The sequence below is a fragment of the Sinohyriopsis cumingii genome, chromosome 3 (assembly GCF_028554795.1).
Source record: "Sinohyriopsis cumingii isolate HCF-2022 chromosome 3, ASM2855479v2, whole genome shotgun sequence".
In the NCBI taxonomy this organism is placed as follows: domain Eukaryota; kingdom Metazoa; phylum Mollusca; class Bivalvia; order Unionida; family Unionidae; genus Sinohyriopsis; species Sinohyriopsis cumingii.
This window is the reverse complement of record NC_142963.1, coordinates 17,373,560-17,394,774: the sequence shown is the minus strand read 5'-3', so window position 1 is coordinate 17,394,774 and position 21,215 is coordinate 17,373,560. Positions and strand designations below refer to the sequence as shown.

General features: G+C 38.3%; 1 protein-coding gene across 3 annotated transcripts in view; it reads left to right on the top strand.

Moving 5' to 3' along the window:
• Positions 1-5,725: 5,725 nt before the first annotated feature.
• LOC149802492 (uncharacterized) overlaps positions 5,726-21,215 on the top strand; it is a 24,052-nt gene continuing 8,562 nt past the window's right edge. The window contains exons 1-5 of one of the 3 annotated variants that reach the window (XM_089951732.1): positions 5,726-6,009; positions 14,812-14,913; positions 18,100-18,420; positions 19,253-19,294; positions 20,772-20,812. In XM_089951732.1, coding sequence (XP_089807858.1) covers positions 18,129-18,420; positions 19,253-19,294; positions 20,772-20,812 — 375 coding nt within the window. In that variant the 5' untranslated portion in view covers positions 5,726-6,009; positions 14,812-14,913; positions 18,100-18,128. The remainder of the gene's footprint in view (positions 6,010-14,811; positions 14,914-18,099; positions 18,421-19,252; positions 19,295-20,771; positions 20,813-21,215) is intronic. The other 2 variants (XM_089951731.1, XM_089951733.1) reach the window with 2 other exon arrangements.

The window sequence follows — 21,215 nt, the reverse complement described above, 5'->3', positions numbered from 1 at the left end:
TCTTCCCTTTGGAGGAGATGAAACTTTTTGTGATATACTTGTGTTGTCCTTAATATTGATTGTAAAATTACCACCGTGTATAATAGACCCTCCAAAAACGGACTCTAGTGAATAACCATGTCTTGAACTTACAAGTTCACAGATTCTTTGAATATTTATTTTTCTGTCCTGGAAATATGGCAAGTGCTACAGTGAAATTTGCTTATGGATTAATGTGCTGACGGATAAATGATTCCTTCTGGCTGGTAAGTGCATTTTTTTGTCATTAAATGTTGTAGTTATACTTTTGATTCACCCGGGGCACAGTGGAGATGCTTAACAAAATTAGAATAAAGCATGTTTTACATAACACTTTTCTGGCTGTTACTAAGTTTTCCGTAGTTGTTAAGAGAGTTGGGAAGCAATGATGTGTATAGGTCTATAGTCTATATGCATGGATCAGTGTTTTCTGTCATAGTTCATTTCACACAGCATTGAGAATTTTATCCTATCTGTAACAGTCATTTTTCAGGTCAGCGTCATTAAATGTAGCTAACAGTATATAATTTGTTTCACACGAAGTATTTAAAACTAGTTAGGTAGCTTTAGCTATATTAATGACGCTGACCTGAAAATGTGCTGAGCTAGGCCTGCATATAGGATAAAATTGACCATTGTTTTTGTTATATATTTGTTGATGTTGTTGTTGTTGTTTGATTTTAGTACAAGTACGTCAGGCACAGCAGAAGACAACAAGGGTTTCCTTTCTTTAAAGTAGTTCTGAAGGCGTGGACACCTTGAATGAGACGACTGGTCTGAGATGACTAGACTGAGATAAGAAAAGTAAGGTTAGCAAAACAGCTAGACTTCTCTGTCGCATGGGTGAGAAAGCGATCTCTCAGTTGGGCTTCTAAACACTGGGACGAAAGATGTTCGTTTTGTTGTGACAGTTAGGAGTTATAATTTTTATTCAAATTATTTGGATTCTAAAGTTTAATTTTTTAATAGAAATATTTGAGTGTTCATTCAGAATTCTTGGACAAAGACATTTATTACAATTTTATTCGGAAGTTCAAACACCGGAAAATATTATTGACTGTGAAGCAACAAATATCTGTAGACGATACAACACCATAAAGGTTACAGTATACGTCATGGCCTTCCATTTTGGATTTTCTGTCGGGACTCGAACTTGAATTCATTAGAACATTTAATTACTACGACTTCTAAAATTTAATTCGTGGATTATTCTTGGATTATTTTTGAATTTGATTCTTAATACCGTAAGTTCTTATACTTTTCATTTTTACAGTGTTTTCCAGAGAAATATATTATTTGTTAATTTTTTCAAAGCTTGTTGTTTTCACTCTTTCTTTTATTACTGTTCATTAGAGCCTAAACACGTAACATAAGAGGCAATACATTCATTATCGATCAACCATTTCGACGCGTCGCGATGGATTTGTTCGGACCGCAAGGAAATCAGTATCTTTTATCCGGAGGCTGCCGAGTTGCGCAATATTTATTCGGAAGCCGTCGCTGCAGCGCTTTTTTGGATTTGGTCAAGAGTCGGAGTGCCCGACGAGATCCTGACCAATCAAGGGACACAATTCATGAGTCGCGTGATGGCAGAAGTAAACCATCTGATGTCGATTAAACACCTCACGATTACACCGTATCACCCCCAAATATAAGGGACTGATCGAGCGGTTTAACTGGACTCTGAAAAACACGCTTATGAAGCTGTGTGAAGGCCGCCGCAAACATTGAGATCGGTACATTCCTGCAATGCTTTTCGCATATCGGGAAGTACCAGAAGCGAGTTTAGGGTTTTCTCCCTTTCAACTCTTATATGGGAGGACCGTAAGTGGCCCAGTCACTGTACTGAGACAGCTGAGGACGGAAAATCACGCTGTCGAAGAGGTACGTACTACCTATCAGTACGTAGTAGATTTGCGAAACAAACTAGAGGGAATTTGTTTCCTGATACAGGAGAACCTCGAGTGAGCGAAGTCACGTCAGGAGAAGCATTACAACAAGCGCGCGAAAACACGCCAGTATGAAGTAGGGGACAATGGGACAATGTGTTGTTGCTTTTACCCCAAAAACACAGCAAGTTGCAAGTTTCTCGAAGGGTGCCAAACGTCGTAACAGGGAAGGTCGGAGGTCAAAACTTTTGGATACGGCTACCGACTAAGGAGATGCTGTACCATGCCAATCTCCTAAAGAGATACCGAGAAAGAGAGACCGTCAGCGAGTTTGTCGTAGCCACGATCGTCACCGACGACCGAAGATGATACAGAAGGTGCGAATACTGTACCGAGCTGTCCATTAACGAGGGATGAGATACCCTCGGACGTGGAGTATGACCCCACGTTGACTGCGGAGTAGCGGGAAGAGAAAAAACGTTGCTAGCAGGGTATTCCGATGTGCTTACGGAAATACCCGGGGAAATATCACTTGTCGAGTTCGGGTTAAAGCTGGTGGACGATCGGCCAGTGCAGCGGAAACCTTACCCTTTTTCCCACGCGAAACGATAAGTCGTATGAGAAGAGATTAAACAGATGATTGATCTGAGAGTAATCGAGCCCGCCGATTTGTGTCGACTACCAGAAGCTGATTCAGGCGACTGAATTTCAAGTCGAAATGCTACCTGTTCCAGAAAATATTTTCGCTTCTGTCTCGAAAGCGAAATATTTTTCGAAGTTAGATTTGTCCAAGGACTATTGGCAAATTCCTGTAAGGGAGGAGGATATGGCAAAGCTCGCTTTTGTTACTCCTGATGCGACCTACCATTGGTTAGTCATGCCGTTCGGAGTCCAGAATGCGCCCAGCGTCTTCACTAGAATGGTTGGAGCCATTGCGTAATAGGGGTGTTCACAACTTCATGGATGATCTCTTACTAGCCACAGAGACGTTGGGTGAGCACCTCACTCTACTAACTGGTGTTTTGGAGCAGCTACGTCAGGAGGGATTGACGACATGCCCCTTCAAGTTTCACCTTGGTTTCCGGCCGTTGGACCATTTGGGACACACCCTTTGTCAAGGCACGCTGTCCCCAGAGAAGTCGAAGGTGGAGCAGGTGCGAAACGTCGCACGCCCAACAACGAAAACTGGGGTGCGGTATTTCCTGGGATTAACAGATCGTTACCGGAGGTATGTGGCTAATTTCAGTGCGATCGTCGGGCCGTTGTCTGACTTGACCAGGAAACGGGGTTCCGAGTAAAGTTGTTTGGACGGATGCGTAGGAGCACACTTTCCTAACGCTGAAGAATAGGCTGACATCCGACGCTGTTGACAGTCTACCGGATCTTTCCAAAGACTTCGTTCACCGCACTGACGCGTGGGAGCAGTACTATTGCAAGAGCACGAGTCGACGCTTTTTCCTGTCGCGTACGGCAGACGTAAACTGTCTTCTGTCTTATGCCGAGAAGAACTACTCCAAATCGGAAAGGCAATTCCTCGGAAACGTCTTCGGGATAACGGTTCGAGCGGTACTTATACGGGCGAAAGTTCAAATTGTTGACCGACCACCAACCCCACGCCTATCTCACGCAGGCGAAATTGTCGAATGTACTCTTGATGCGACGGTCACTGTTCTTACAGCAGTACCAGATACAGATCATATACGTAAAAGTAACCGAGAACGTAGGCGCCTATTTCGTGAGAAGGAGTGCTCAAATGGCATAGATGGCTCTGTAGATAATCGTGTCTGTAGTCAGCGTTTAGTGTCGTTACGATTTTGTTTCTTTTATTGCGTGTAGTAACGCACATTTGCATTTTGATCAATTTTGGGGGAATAAAATTGCGATTTTATTCTCAAGGGTAGAGGGAAGTCACATTTGCTCCTTCCCAGTTAGTAAGTCGTGTATAAACTAAGGTATTATAACAAGACATGGTTTGATGTCGAACATTGCCACAGGCCAGAGTTAATTTCTTACGCAAGGTTAACGTGACCAGAGAGAAGACCCGACAACTTGGATCGGCACAGGTGTAAGATCGAGCGACTTCCCACCAATGTGTTACAACTTTGTCCTAAGATCAGAGGAACCCGCAAGAGGGAAACGGGGCGTGTTCTAAATCCGTCCCCACGTGGACAGACAGCGTGAAGGATATTGTCCGCTAAGTTTGATTGGATCGTGTCAATGCGACATCAAATCGAAATTGAGAAAAAAAGGGGTGATAACAATTTCGATCTGAATTATAACTTCTAACTAGCAAGCGAAAATTTAATCTCGCTATGGAAGATTGCTGAGCAGCATAGTGTTACTCGGAGGAAGCCACTCGTAATTTGGCAGTAAATATTAGAGAGGAGATTCTAAGGAAAGACAAAGCTTCGTAAAGGTCGGTAAGCTATTTGCTCGTTTTTTGCAGAATATAACGGCATTGTAATTGTAATTATGTGTAGTATGTATACTTAATTACTAGGATCGTTTAGTACTTAGAATTACCTTTGTAGTATTTAATTAACTAGCGTATCTGAGAAATGAGCTTGGGTATTATGTACATAGTTATGAAGATTGTTAGCTTGTAGTCAGAATTAATTTTGTAATTTGCTATTAGGTTACTTCGTAGTAAGCTAGTGCATTTATTCATGTGATTTGTTAGAATTTACAAATGCTTAAATCGTGAATTTGGAAAATGACTAAAGTGTGTAAGATTAGTTAATATTGATGTACGGATATATATGTGCATGAATATTTGAATATTTGTGTACTTCGTATGAGTTGCAATGTAAAGAAATGCGTGTGATTGTTGTGATATTGTTTCGTGTAATGGAATTAGGAATATGTATTGATGTGACGCAATATATTGATGTATGTATGAGAAGTATATGATACCGTGCTTTTTATTACAACGTTGTTTTACCATACAAGATTGTATGAATATTTCGATGCGAATGAATGCGTGACCAAATAAATTTAATAGCCGTTATCTGATGATAAGCTGGGTGTAGTGTGAGATGAGAGGGCTAAGGAAAATATTATACCGTTCTTGTGTTTTCACAGTAAGCTTTTTGGGGAACGGAACTTCCAGTTCAGTTAAGTCCAGAGTCTCTAAGAGGGGAGACGGAAGTGAGACTAGCAGAGCAGTCGGAGTCGACAAATCTAGATGGAGGAGAGAGTCGAGGAGGAGGAGGAAAAGGAGTCGAGGAGGAGGATGTGGAGAAGGAGGAGAAGTATAGAGACGTCGAGGAGGTGAAAAAATTTGGAAATAGTCGGAAGGAAAGAGAGTAGGAATTGGAGGAATAGGAGGAATAAGAGAAAAGAATACACAGACGAGTAGAATACAAGGACAGGTGGAAAGCTATCTCACACTACTAATCAAATGAGGCATTTAGCTATCACAGGGTCGAGCGGAAGGAGAGTACTTGAGAAATTTTAATCATTTGACTATTGAATTGTCATTAAATTGTTAATCGTTGAATTTCACTTTTTTGTATATTCAATCATTTAATCGTCGGCATTGCATATCTATCTATCTCTATATATATCCTTCGAAAAGATGAAGCAGGAAGACTAGAATATCCCGAATATAAAAAGGTAAGCATATATATATATATATATATATATATATATATATATATATATATATATATATATATATATATATATATATATGCATTCATGTATGTAGGTATATGTGTGTATCATCTTCAAAAATAAGCAGCCAATCACGACACTGGTACACTGGTATGATACCAGGAAGTTACCAAAGGAACTGAATAGGGTTCTATTAGATAAATTATTTCAGAAGTATTTTACCCTCCGCCAGAAGCCGTTCAGCGCTCCCGACTTCACATAATTAAATGGGTCATGAATCATCAGTCAACAAATACAATACATTCGGAAGTTATTGGTTATTGACATTGTGAAACACTGAATTCATGGTGGGATTTTCACCCGACGTGGAGTCGAGATTTAATATAACTTTTGTTTTCAATTAAGCGTATTGAATACAAATCAATAACTGTGTGTTCTTTTTCGTATGAATAGTATTCGATTTAACGGTCACCGTTCATATTATAAGGTAAGTTCTAAATTACTTGCACCAGTTCAGGTTGTATATATCACACCAAAGGTGCGTACATAAAAATATGTAATTGGTAAATTGTATACTCATTGTAGTAAGTACATACATTATACTTCCTTTATTCGGGAACCCCAACTATGTACATAACAGTTTGTTTAGATGTGTACATTTCCTTACTATTTACTACATAATACAGAAATGAGGGGCTGGATATTAAATTCATTGTAATATTGTGTTTGACACAAAATCAACTTATCCTGTTTCAAAATTATTTTAGTTTTGTAAAGTTAAATCTGGCGAAAATATTACTTGATAAGATATATATGAAAATCACACCCCACCGAGCCCAATATGTCCGACATTTTTCCTTGTAGTCGAACTATGGATACAGTTCTGTAATAACTCATAGCTGAGCTGCCACAATCATATTATAATCAGATCTCCTGTCAGTAGTATAGTGGGGCACCCTAGCGTCAATGGGAAAATACACTACAGACTCCTCTTGGCCAACTCTGGCGTCAAGACTTTTCAAACCTCCCTGCGCAGCTCTAGAGTCAAGGCGAATTGCATATGGGGAATATTGGGAATGTATAGCGACAAGGGAAAGTGGGGTTGTTGTATAGGGTAGCGTGTAGCCGGTAGCTGGTAAGTTCACTGGGCATGTTTAGCGTCAATGGGAATTGAAAATGGGGAATATTGGGCTTGAATACCGACAAGGGAAAGTTGGGTTGTTGTATAGGGCAGCAGGTAGCGGGTAAGTTCAGCTAGATCAGCGGGTAGCGGGGTGGCGGGTAAGTTCAGCTAGTTCATAAACTATACCAATTTTGAATATTCTTGACCAAACCTGACGGAGTATCTTCTGTATCTGCTTGCCCGTATTGACTGAATAAATAAACCATATGCCTTGACTCATATTCAGGAGAAGACAATCCCAAGGAAGGTAAAATCACCTTCAAACCCATTGCAACGCAGTCAGGAAGGCTGAACTGTCCACTGTCACTATACATTTACCCGCCACCCGTTAACCGCCCTGTCCAGCGATGAACGTCCCTACGGGACCCTGAAGATTCCCCTGTCACTATAAATTTACCGCCACCCGCCACCGGCCTGTCCAGCAACGAAAGTTCCCCAAATTTACTATCCAAACACGGGCAGAAGGAAAAAAAAACACAAAATATGTTATCCACACAAACGTACGCGAACACACACACACACATACACACATAAACGCACACACACACACACGACAGAGGGAAGAAGAAAAAACAAACCCAAATTATACTATCCACACAGAGGGAAGAGGAACAAAACAACATAATACCTGCCATCAACACAAAAGGAGCAGAAAATAAAAAGGTAGTGTGATATTTACTGTCGACTGACTGCTTAACATTTGCTTAACATATCCCAAATTTAATGTGTATTTTCCCTGTTCCCTAAAGACAAACAATTTGGAAAAAGTAATTTTCAGTTGAGGTTTCTCTCTTTCTTTATACATTTTTTCAAGTTGTTGGTGTTTGTCAGATTATATCCACATACCTTCTCAAAGGGAGAAGCATTTCTGTACATAGCATTGCCTTTGATAAATTCGGTTTTGTTGGTTAATCATCGTTCATTTTTAATTTTATTTTTAGTGGATTTCTCGTTATAGCAGATTTAAGGCTTTCTATTGTTGTAATGGCATTTATGTTGTTTAGTCTGTTGCTAAAATATCAATAGCAAAGTGCTAAAGTTTGTTCAGTTTTCTTGTTTCAAGCCCTACAAAAGAATACCAAGTTAGTAGTGAAAGGGGGCGATATAGCGTCAATGGAAAATACTTTACAGACCTTGGGAATGTATAGCGTCAAGAGTTATAGCGTCATGGAAAAATGCATTACAGACCCCACCCCCCTTGGGCCTGTATAGCGTCAAAATGTATAGCGACAATGGGAAAATACATTACAGGTAAGGTGACGTCACAGTACAGAAGATTGGTAACAATGTAACAAGGGGCTGACCTCAATCGGGACCAAAGAGCGGGAAAAAACCATTGAACGTTTTGGCGGGAGAGAGACGTAGATAACACATACAACAGACAACATACATACATAAACAACTATACAACCGACTAAAAAAAATTAGGCAACAAAGCAAATCTTTTCGAGGCGTATGAGTGGCCCTGAAAAGGGCCTTTGGGTTTATGTTAACATCATTCTGTTATAAAGGGGCCCATGGCGTTTAAAATGTAGTCATTTGACATTTTCAGTCAAGATGAAACGATCCCATCATGTCGTAGAGAAAGAAGAAGAAAGTAAGAGGCAGAAACGTGATTTGTCGCCTCGTACAGTAGCTGAAGTTTTGGCACAAATTCATGCCAGTGATTTTGAAAATGACATGCGTGAGCCAGAATCCAGACCCAGAGATTCTACACCCAACCAAAATTCACCACCATTAGTAAACCCTGAAAAGTACTATCTTATTCGAGAGAGGGAAAAGTGGAGCCAAGAGGACATCGAACGTTACGGAGATTGTCATCGCCATGCCACGGTGATGGCTCACAACTTTTTGAGATACGATGAGCAATTTCTTTTGAGATACTATACGGAACAAAGTACAGAACGTCCGAAAGTGACTTTGAACGGAGCCAAAATCATTTCCATGCAAGTGGGTCAAGTACAGTTTAAAGATCAGATGAGTTACTTGGCCATGCCGTAGAGTCGAATGCCTAAAACGTTTGGAATGACAGACATGACCAAAGGCTATTTTCCGCACTTTTTCAACACCGAAGGCAATCAACACGCCGTTCTACCCCATTTGCATGAGGCTCACTACTACCATTCCGGGAGGCCACCTATGTGACTGTACCCAATGTAGAGACTGTAAGAACATTACGCACTGTCCCTAGGACACCTTGGTTACCAAAAACATTTTGTACGGTGACTTGTTTATTATTGCACTTCGATCGTTTTCATGTGTTTTTTTATTGCTGTACTTAACCCTTTGGCTTTTATTATGTAGTTTTGTCTTTCGTGTTGTTCCATTTTAAAAATAGAAACATGTCTGAAAAATAACTTTAAAAAAATCTTGTCTTATCTGTCTTCGTGTCAAATGTGACATTCCCTACACTATGGCTACCTGTACTATCTCTGCTCACTCTTCCTCTACTTTCAAAGTCATCGTCGAACACTTAGATCGTGCCCGTTCGGAGGCATTGTATATTCGCCATCCATTTAACATGTTAATTGCTGGACCTATTATTTCAGGCAAAACCGAATTTGTCAAACGTTTGATCGAACATAAATATCATTTGATGGATCGTCCACCTCAACGGATCGTGTGGTGTTACAAAGAGTGGCAATCGGCGTACAGCCTCTTGCGAGAAAGTCAAGGCGATTCCATCGTGTTTGCGGAAGGCATTCCTAGTGAAGATGACGAAATCGTGTTTGATGCCAGTCAAACCCATGTGGTCGTTTTCGACGACATGTTAGAAGAAGACAAAGAACATCATGGTAATGCCAGTGTCATTTATATTACCCAAAATTTGTTTCAACAAAGAAAAGTCCATCGCACTATCAGTCTCAGTGCTCATTACGTGGACTTGTTTAAAAGCCGTAGAGATAAATCGCAAGTGCAAGTCTTAGCCAAACAGTTGGGAACCCTTGGCTGACTTATTCGTACAACGATGCTACTCAAACCCCACACGCTTATTTCAACGTGGATTTAAAACCCACCCACCCCAATTATTTGCGATTTCATACCCATCTGTTTCACCACTGGTGCCAAGACGGAGGGCATGTCGTGTACACGGCCTCGTCGATGACTTAACAAAAAAATCTATAAAATCCTCGGACACTTTGGATCAGTCTCACACAACGTCAACATGACGTCCCTTCAGTCTCATCTTCCCGTCAAAATGATTCGAGCCTTGTACGGCATCAGTCGCGAAAAAAATCCACAAGTACGTGCTCGTGTCTTAGAAGCCAGTCTCAAAGAAGTCTTACGATGGTTTACGGTGACAGTAAGTCAATTACTGCAAGGTATCATTCACATTCCTCATCAAACCAAACGCTTTTTTGAGAGAAACAAAGTAGCCTTGACGCAACTGGCCGATCCCCGCATCGACACTTAAACCAATAAGCAAATCATTTTGAAATCTGGAGGTAGCGATTCTCTAGGAGGTGTCATCATTCGCTCCCTCTTAAAATGGGATCCTAATTCCCCCAAAGTTCTTCCCAAGAAAAAAAGCCAGTCCCGAAAACGCCAAACAAGCCCCAAAGAATAAAAAGAGCAGTGGTGTCAAGACCAGGTCACAACCCAAGAAAAAGAAAAGCCCACAGAAAAAGAAAAAGAAAAGTCCCCAAAAAAGAAAAGCCCCCAGAAAACAGTTTCTACCCGCAAGAGAGACACTTCGGCCAGGACGCAACCTTACATGCGCAAACCACGACCTTCAGCGGAGGCGACCGCGTCTCCAGTAGCCTAATGTTCTTCCACTTCGCCGTTGTTGGTGATGCCTGCCAAACCCAATTTAACAACAATTCTTCCTCATCTAATGAAACAATGGAAACCCGCGTCTCCAAAAACTTCTCCAGCGGTGACAGCCTCCTCCTCTTTAGCTGCAGTGGCAGCTGCTCACAAAGTACCTGCTCCCAAAATCAAAGTCCAAGAGAGATCGGCATGTTACAGAGTTTACTGGATTTGTCCAACAAAGAACTGTCCCGATTTAGTCCGTTGCGAACCACTCCACGACGCGTGATGCCTGTCATCAAGTTGATACGACTTAGAGACAATCAGTGGCGACGCGTTCCATTATAAAAAAGACCTGAGGAAAAGAGTCAGAATCAGTCAATGTACAAATGTCCGGGAGAGCCAAAAAAGGAAAGGGACCCGGAAAAAAATGACGCGAACGCACAAGAGCCCTCAAACGCCAGCCCGTACTTGATCAAATCGAGTCCAGTTGTTTTAATGGACAATAAAAAATGTCAGTGATGTGTAAGCCACCTGTGCAATTGTTCAAATCAACTGAGTCAGAAAGTTTGAAAATGATTTCATTTGTCAAGTTGGAATTTGGTGTACGAAGTGCACATTCGATATACTAATTAAATACGAATCAGTAAAGTCGAAATGACTTACGAATAGTTTGTATCACGCAATAAAAATTTTGATGGCGGTAACCAAACGGATCAAATTAGGATACTGAAAATAGAGATATTATCAAAAGCAGTTTCCAGCCAAAATAGAAACTGCATAATTCATTTAGTCAATTTTAGCAGGTAGTTTGACCTTTCCATATCAAAATTCAGGGGGTCATCAGAAAGTGAGGCAGCACCTGCGCTGCTATCGTCAGTCCACATGAGTCAGCCAGTACCACTTTGTGGGTCCACTTGACCATTGGACTGCTAACATCCCAGCTGATAATTTGCTTGCATACTGAAGTGTAAAGTTTCCTTTTAACAACAGCAGTAACCTCCTCTATTATAAAATAGCAGAAGACTCGTTTATATGCAGTTATTACTGGACTTCTGTCTTCTTCCACAATTCTGGGGCCCATGTGTCCGCACGTGCAGCTTGTTTCCCATGCACCCACATACCACTCCGTCAAGATATCAGCCAGGGCTCTGATGTTACTCCATCGATGCCGCCAAAGTGAATGGAATGGAATGATGAATGATGCAGTTAGCTGTTATTGAGTTCATTCTAATCATGATTGCCTTATATCTTTGTGTTTTAGAGGTCATTTTTCTTCTTAAATAAATATATGCATCAGTAGACAGACCAGATTTGGTCATTATCCTTGAGGTTCACTGAACTTTAGCGTCTTTACTTCATGCAAACCCCAGATTCATAAGTTTGAAAGAAAAGAAAAAACAAACACCACAAATAACCCATGCCACTCAATATTGTAACACGTCTGACTCTACCGATGTGAATGTAAGTGTGTATGTCAAAATTTTTAAGTGAGATAAAAAGAAATTGTCAGTTTCAAAATGCGAATGAGTACTGTGACCGTTCAGTAGTTGATGTGGCACAACATACAACAGAGGGATTTAAGTTCACATTCCAGTCTGTCTGCACTACATTGGTAACAACGCAAGAGCGCAGGCATTATTTTGCCACCCTGCCTTAGAACAAAACAATGCACCAATCGTTGTAAGCCATTTCATTGGCTACACTTATTTTCTTACCGCGTTCGCTTTGAATTGACTTCAGTAGCTCTTCACACAATGACGATATGGGCTATGTTTTTCTGGGTCTCGCCGCTGGGCGATTTACAAAACAAAAAAAATATTTAAAAAAGTTAAACTAACAATCGTACTATGGGCGATCCATGGAAACTGTCAATGTTATTTCAAAATACATAAAGGAATGTTTAATTGTACTATTCTGTGATAACGTTTTAGACGTATTCGTCATCAGTTCACTCTGGTATTATTTTAAAATGGTGGATTTTTCCTATGGATTTGATTTTCTAAGTGGCTTGTGTGTTTCCTTGAAACTTTCTTAGGGAAAATATACCACAAAAACAAAGGTAAGTGTCGTGATACTTTTTAAAAGTAGGAATAACCTAGTCCTCTGTCTGTCTGTCTGTCTGTCTCTCTCTCTCTCTCTCTCAGTCGTAATAAGTTTGATTGAAATCCTAATGGTATTTGTTCCGTTTGAAGATACCTCTCCAAAAATGTGATCATTAGTTACCATAATTATGTGAACTGTTCTGTTTGTCATGTATATTTTTAAAAACTTACACCCTTACAAATTGTAAATCAGTAAATCGTAGTAAGAAAAAAAATCTTGAGTTGACGAGCTTGTACAATTCAGATATCTTAGATTTATCCTTATTTTGGCACTGCAATGTGTCACGGAAAAAATTTCTAGCATTAGATTTACCATTTTTCAGCAAGGAAACAAACGCACGACTTTTTCAAGAAAGACGCGAGTGACATTGCACTGTATAACCCTATTTATAACCCTATTTATGGCTAACTATGAATTCTAAAATTCTAAAAGCAATACACACGTTTGGAAAGAATGTAACAATGTTCGACATATTTTCTCTCAGTTTAGACTCTCGACTGAACAGCGCGCATTTTGGTGCTGCATTTTTAAATTATTTTTTCACGTCCTTAGATTTGTGAAAACTTTTGAACGTTTGTAGCGTGTGCTGCGAAACACAGAACATCTCTTAAATTTGGGATATGTTAAGCAAATGTTAAGCAGTCAGTCGACAGTAAATATCACACTACCTTTTTATGAAATCTATAGTGACAGGGGAATCTTCCGGGTCCCGTTGGGACAGTTCAGCCTTCCTGTTTGCGTTACAATAGGTTTGACGGTGATTTTCCTTCTTCCCCTGAATGAGTCAAGGCATATGGTTTAGTTATTCAGTCAATATGGGCAAGCAGAGACCGAAGAAACTCCGTCAGGTTTGGTCAAGAATATTCAAAATTGGTATAGTTTATGAATTAGCTGAACTTACTCGCCAGCCCGCTACCCGCTGAACTACCGGAACTTACCCGCTACCAGCTACCCTATACAACAACCCAACTTTCCCTTGTCGGTATACAAGCCTAATATTCCCCATGTTCAATTTAAAATGACGCTAAACGTGCCTAGTGAACTTACCCGCTACCATTACCTTATACAACAACCCAACTTTCCCTTATGAACTTATACAACAAACTCACTTTCCCTTGTGCTATACAGCCCCAATATTCCCCATGTTCAATTCCCCTTGACGCTAGAGTTGCCCAGGGTGATCTGAAAAAGTCTTGACGCCAGAGTTGCCCAAGGGGTGTCTGTAATGTATATTCCCAAAGACACTAGTGTGTCCCACTATACTACTCCTGTCATATATAGAGATCTGAAAGACACCGATAAGCATGACTTCTTATCGCTGTCCTCCAGATCTACAGCTGAGAGTGTGAATAATTTGTTGTTCTTGTTGCTGTTATTAGTTTTTCTGCAAGACGATCTTTTCCCAAAAAGATTGTCAGAATTTCTTTACAATTATGAGTTTCTTTCACCAAAATAAAATCAAAATTTTTAAAACAAGTTTTCACCTAAAAACGATTACAAAACTTGATGGTTTTATTTTTTCTACATTCTGGTCTTATTCCCAAACAAAGGTAGTTTTTTTTCAAATCATCGCTGTCTTTCTTGAACGATGATCAAAATATTCGATCATATAAACTTTTCATCTAATAAATTTTAAAAAATATAAAATATTGCAGAAAAGTAAGGAAGATAATATTCGTCAATCACGTCAAATATTCAAAGATGGCAATTCACAATAATGTTCTGATAATCGTGCAATTGAATGGTATAAAATGAAAAAACTGCGTCAATCACCTATCTGGAATGAATCTAATAGTGGTGTTTGATTTATTGAATGACAGTAATGATGTCATGTCGAAATTATGAATATCTTTATTTAAGTATGTATTTTTCTTCCTCTACATGTATCTTAATCAATGGATGGCAGGCGAAGCTTTCTATTATGCTATTGATTCAAAGGATATATCGGGTACAGAACGACTTTACCACTGTACTAGCATAGAAGTCCACCCTAAATGCAAACTGACTAAATCTGCGGGCATATAAAGTGTTGATATACAGTTTCGTATTTTACCTACCTACCTACCTACCTACCTACATACATACATACATGACACTCAGCTCCCATTTTCTATGCATGATATACCACTACGGGGCTTAACCCCCCCCCCCTTTAAAACCAGACAAAATACTAATATCAATTAATAAATTCATTCATTTCTCTCTTTATATTTCGTTCATTCACGTTCTCCGGTGGCCTGTTGGTTACAGCGTCCACCACAGATGTAGAAGGTCCCTCGGGTTCGATCACCGGCCGAGTCATACCAAAGACTGGTACTAACAGTTGTCTCGCTAGGCGCTCAGGATCGAGAGGTTAGTGCTAGGACTGGTCGGTCTGGTGTCAGAATGTGACTGGGTGAGACATGCTGCTACATGTCTGAGGCATGATGCCCCAGTGCTAAACATCAATATAAACTGTCACACTGCAGACATCGTAGCGATATGAGTGAACATTTTTTTTTTTACGTCAAAAATCCAAATCACAAAGACACACACGCACACACATATACTCATTAATTCATTACATACATTTACTGTTTTCAATTAATTATACCTGATTTTGTCCTGAGTTGACAAATTCGATATTTTAGTTCCATTGGACAGAGAGTAGGCTTCATTATCAAATTAAAAAAGTTAATCGTCTTATTAATGGAATGTTAACTGAACTGTTTGTGATTATTTTTAGCATTGCATCGGGAAATAAGTGTGAATAATAGTGAAATCAGCGTTAAGATCAGTAAATCGTGTTGACATTAGTTACTTGAATCTGAACACTTCCTGTTTCGGTTTCAATATAAGCTGTAACGACTCTATGGTCTCAAACTTAGTAACAGAAAAGAGTGAAACAAATAAGTTTTGTACAATTCAACAAATAATTTATTTCCATACAATACAAAGTAGAAATTTAAAATGAACTTACAGTATTGTGAATTAAATCCCAAAATAGTCCTAGAAATTTTATCACAAGTCCAACTGTATAAAGTTCCAACTGAATTCTAGTGGTATTCCAAATAAATTCCAATATTGAATGTGTTGACGTACCTGTAGTCTCGAATATGCTGATGTGCCAATGTCCTTGGGTGTGGTGATATGCTAACAATCTTTTGATGTATCACAATATTATAATCCCAAAAGTTTCTTGTCTGAAATAGCTTTAATTCCAAATTAATGTTCCAGTCCAAGAATATTAGAGATGAGCATTTTGTATTTCTACTGTATAATAATTTGAATAAATAACTCCACCCAAATGAAAACCTGAATACAACAATAAGATCGGTTCTGCTAAAGATATTAATGCAAGAACGAGTGATGTCTCAAGTAAACAACATTATATAAAAGCTAGGACACAAAAATAGACCAGAATGCGGGTCAAAATTTCATTTCTAGAATATTTTAAGTTCTCAACTAGTTAAGATCTATTACTAAAATTATAATATATATAATAAAGAATACGAGACCAGGTTTATTATGAGAGGATTTCAGTGTCCTAGACTCAGATTAAGATAAACATGTTTACTTTCATTTTTTAATGCTCATAATATATAATCCACACTCAAAGAGAAAGATTAACTAGGTATTATTTGTTTACAAAGTAAAAGTGAGTGGTCAGGTACACAAAAGACTTGATTTTGGACAAAGTCAAGTCCAAAATAATTAAACATAACAAATAATCATGGAGAAAAAAAATGCAAATTAAATATACATAGCACAATGTTTTCTTTTTTTACTGACAAGGTATGAGGAGTAACGAGAGTAAAAAATAAGACTGCAGTAGATACAATGCAACTCACCGTTCTTTTTTTTTTTTTTTCTCCATTTAATCCGTTGACAGTGACAAATGTTTTAGCCACCTATCTAAACATGATCAGAGTCATACTAAGAATTCTGACGTTTGACTGGCTCACTTCCAAGTACTGACCAATCAGTCGCAAGAATTTAAGTGGAGGCTAAGTATGAGATGGAGTAAGATTCATAACACATAAGTTTGGTTACATATGCTTGCATAAAACAAGATGCTTCGCATATATGTGACAATTGTCTAGTCATATCGCTACGATGTCGACAGTGTGGCAGTTTATATTGATGTCTAGTATTGGGGCATTATGCCGCAGACATGATGCACCATATCCCACCCATTCAAATTATTCTAATACCAGGCTGACCAGTCCTAACACTAACTTCCAAATGCCGAGCGCCAAGCGAGGCAGTTGCTAGTACCATATTTATAACTCGTTGGTTTGACTCGGCCGGTGTTCGAACCCGCGACCTCCCCTCAGCCAAGGCGGACGCTCTAGCTACTAAGGCCATCGGAGCGTCATTATATATATTCTATCTTTTCGTTAAGCTCTTTTTTTCCGCATGTATCTTCTTCCGCTCGTAACTGACCGACGAAAAGTGATAAAACCGGAAACAATACAAGGTCAATTTAATTTCCATGCAAATTCGTATCGACGGACAGATGCAAATATGTATTTATAAGTACATGGAACATATCATACATTTTATGTCAGTGAGTAGTGGCCAGTCAAAGAATATCGTTTAGGAAAGAGTAAACATTGTGCCAAGGGGTCGCCGAAATAAACATATCCGTCGGGTATATATCGGCGCAGTAATTTACAGAAAATCTTACATTTAGTTCGCTGGAATGGTCTCCAGAAGAAAAGAAATCACACTCTCTTTGGGCCTTCTCTGCTTTTTCCATGTTTGGATTCACTGTAGAATTGACCGAGAATTTTCGATGTTAAGAATAAAAAATAGTTACATGCATTGATAACTTCTCGGTCAATCTTTGTCTCTTAAATAGCCGAGGTAGTTCGTATGATTGAAATCAGTGTATGTATTTTATATTTCTTGCTATGGGCACAGATCTATCGTCGTTTTTTGAACCATGAGTGAGTTTTAAGTTTTGTAAAACGGACGAAGACCGAATACAATGTGTAAACGAGAACTTAGTCCTGTTACATTACAAAATTTATTTTCAAAGAACTACATGTTAAATAAATATATTATTATATTATTATTATATAACACACACACGCGCATGCACACACATACATGTGTGTGTGTGTGTGTGTGAATTATGCCATGTTTTGTCCTTGCATAATTGTTTGATCTGTCTAAATATGCCTGCACGTGTATAAGCAGTGCAAATTTCCAGATTCTCGCATTGAACACAAATTTCTCTGATGATTCTATGCATTGTTTGCATGCATAGTTACGTTTAGATAGAAGTTAAATGTTTCATCAGACTTTATGGACATGTAGTGCCTTTTTTATTGTTATAGTTTATTTCATCTTAACCATTTGAAGTTGTAATCATTGTCTTTGTAATAAAGTTAATTATTGCCTTCTTCATAATCAACACAACCACGAGCATCATCAACCGCGTGATTGTATCATCATCATCATCGACATCATCATCATCATCAACAACAACAACAACAACAACATCAATATCAACAACAGCAAATACCACAACATTGTACTTCTTTCTTTTAGTGTTGATGGTGTAACACCAGCTGTTTCGGATGGTCAGTATGTCAACGTATTCAGAATATGATCTAAGGACACCAGTTTCGTGTAACCATGATATCTTGTTTGAAGTAAGTAACAAACTTGAGCTGTGTAAATCCCAGGTATCTATTGCTTTGAACTACGCCAAGAACGATACTGAGAGGACAAAAGTTTACTTGGAGGATAAAAAGTTTATGTTGATGCTTGAATCTGATGGACATTTATGCGAAAGAATGCGGAACAATTTGCATGAAATGCAGAACATGTTGAAGGAGCTTCAATGTCTAATTCGGTCCAATGAGCAGCGTAAGTTTAAAGTTTTTACATTAATGCTATATATAAATATAAATAAATAAATAAATATATATATATATATATATATATATATATATATATATATATATATATATATATATATATATATATAGAGAGAGAGAGAGAGAGAGAGAGAGAGAGAGAGAGAGAGAGAGAGAGAATTATAAATATACACCAGCCACAACGGAAAGTATTATCTCTGGATTCTATAGAAGAATCCTTGTAAATAGTAGGCAGAATTAATATTTAATACAAATAATACTGTCATACAGGTTAGATAATTTTTAATTCGTACTCTACGGAGATTCGAACCCAGGTCCGTGGATGCAGAAACACTCGCTTGACGACCTAGTAATTAATTTTTTTCTAACTACACAGTCATCCCGGATTCCTATGAAAGAAATCAAGGTATATAGAATTAATTATAGGAAATTATTAATATACACCAGACAGAACGGAAAGTGCTATCCCTGGATTCTATAGAAGAATGCTTGATAATAGTTGGTTATAAATCTCTAATTCACACACACACACACACACACACACCATCACACACACCATCTCTCTCACCATCTCTCTCATTCCTCTTTCCGTTGGTCTGTTTGGTTTCACTGTAACTTTTAACCTTATTGCTACACTCTTTTTTTGTTGTCATTTTATTTTCACGGATTTTCGTCCGTAACCTGCAACCATGTCCAGAGAGAGAGAGAGAGAGAGAGAGAGAGAGAGAGAGAGAGTAGATAAACTATGCAAAAATTGACATGCTGACAGACCAGCCATCAGTGATATATATATCGATATATATATTGTTTTTTTTTTTAAGGTGATAGCGGTATTAGTTTAAGCGGGACTGGATCACTAAGAAGTAAGTGACTTAATTTCTAACTTGCGAACACAATTTTTTTTTCTTCCGCAATTGTGAGACATTTAACTACTGTATAATTATTTTGCTGTACCTAGTGCAATCTCGTTAGGAGAGAGAGAGAGAGAGAGAGAGAGAGAGAGAGAGAGAGAGAGAGAGAGAGAGAGAGTGTGTGTGTGTAATTTCAGCTCCTGTCATACTAGGAAGTGATTAGAGGAAAATATTTTAAATACCTTATAACTAACCTGCGTTTAAAGTTATTAAGCCAAGTCATACCTTTTATGCACAGTCAGATATAATAGAGATAAATTCTTGATATTTATCGGCATTAAATGACATTTTGACTATTCCATGTTAAATTTCACCATGAATTTAGTTGACGAGAAATAAGGTAGCGTATTTATTCTTTTATCTTTGTTACAGCTATATCTGTCTCAGTATCGAAAGCAAAATTTATCAGGAAAAATCTGTTTTGGAACTCACTTAAAGTAAGGATAAGTTATAAACAGGATCGTCCAATTCGTGTCACATAAATTAGTATTTTGGGCATGGAGTATCTATCATACATACACTAGTATGATGGGCATGGAGTATCTATCACACATACACTAGTATTATGGGCATGGAGTATCTATAATACATACACTAGTATGATGGGCATGGAGTATCTATCACACATACACTAATATTATGGGCATGGAGTATCTATCACACGTACACTAGTATGATGGGCATGGAGTATCTATCACACGTACACTAGTATGATGGGCATGGAGTATCTATCACACATACATTAGTATGATGGGCATGGAGTATCTATCACACGTACACTAGTATGATGGGCATGGAGTATCTATCACACATACACTAGTATGATGGGCACAGACACTCATTTGGGCACGGAATATCTGTTATGTTTTGCTAAATAACACAAAACATGGTTTGGTCTAACTACTTTAATGGCTAGATTACAACTGACCACAACAGTGAAAACTACACGCACACTAGTTTATCACGCTAATTTTATCATAACGCATATAGGTATACAACTGAGTGAGAACCGGGAGCTGACCTTAGGTGACCTGTAACTGTCAGACTATTTGTTGCAATAGAATATTAATATCGTATATTACCACTGTATCTATCACACATACTCTAGTATTATGGACAAAGAGTATCTATCACACATAGATTAGTATTATGGGCACGGAGTATCTAATGTTATGGGTGCGGAGTGTCAATCACACATACACTAATATTAGGGACACGGAGTGTCAATTACACAAACACTAGTATTATGGGTACGGAATCTTAACCAGTGAAGATGCTTGAGTAGAGGTCTTGCATGGCAGATATTATTATCTTATACTTTTATCGAATCAATAATAATAATAATAATAATAATAATAATAATAATAATTAGTAGTAGTAGTAGTAGAAGTAGTAGTAGTAGTAGTACTATTATTATTTATATTTCTAGGCAGCTTGGAACGGGACTCGGAAAATATGGAAAGTCTGCAGGTAGGTTTTAATTTTGATTAAAAAACGCAGTCTATTGTAGATACAAATCTTAACCTTGATACATTTTCCTCGCATTAAGAGTTTCCAGTAAATTCATTATGTTACTTAAGACAATATCGGCTGTTTGATTAAAGTTAGACACACACAGTAGAAAGAACTTATAACGTGTGTGTGTGTGTATATATATATATATATATATATATATATATATATATATATATATATATATATATATATATATATATGTGTGTGTGTGTGTGTGTGAGAGAGAGAGAGAGAGAGAGAGAGTGTGTGTGTGTGAGTATGTGTGTATGTGTGTAAACGAGTCAAGACACATGATAACTGTTCTTAATCCTTGATGCCTGCTGAATGCTCATGAAGAACTTATTTCTTCCACTCACAA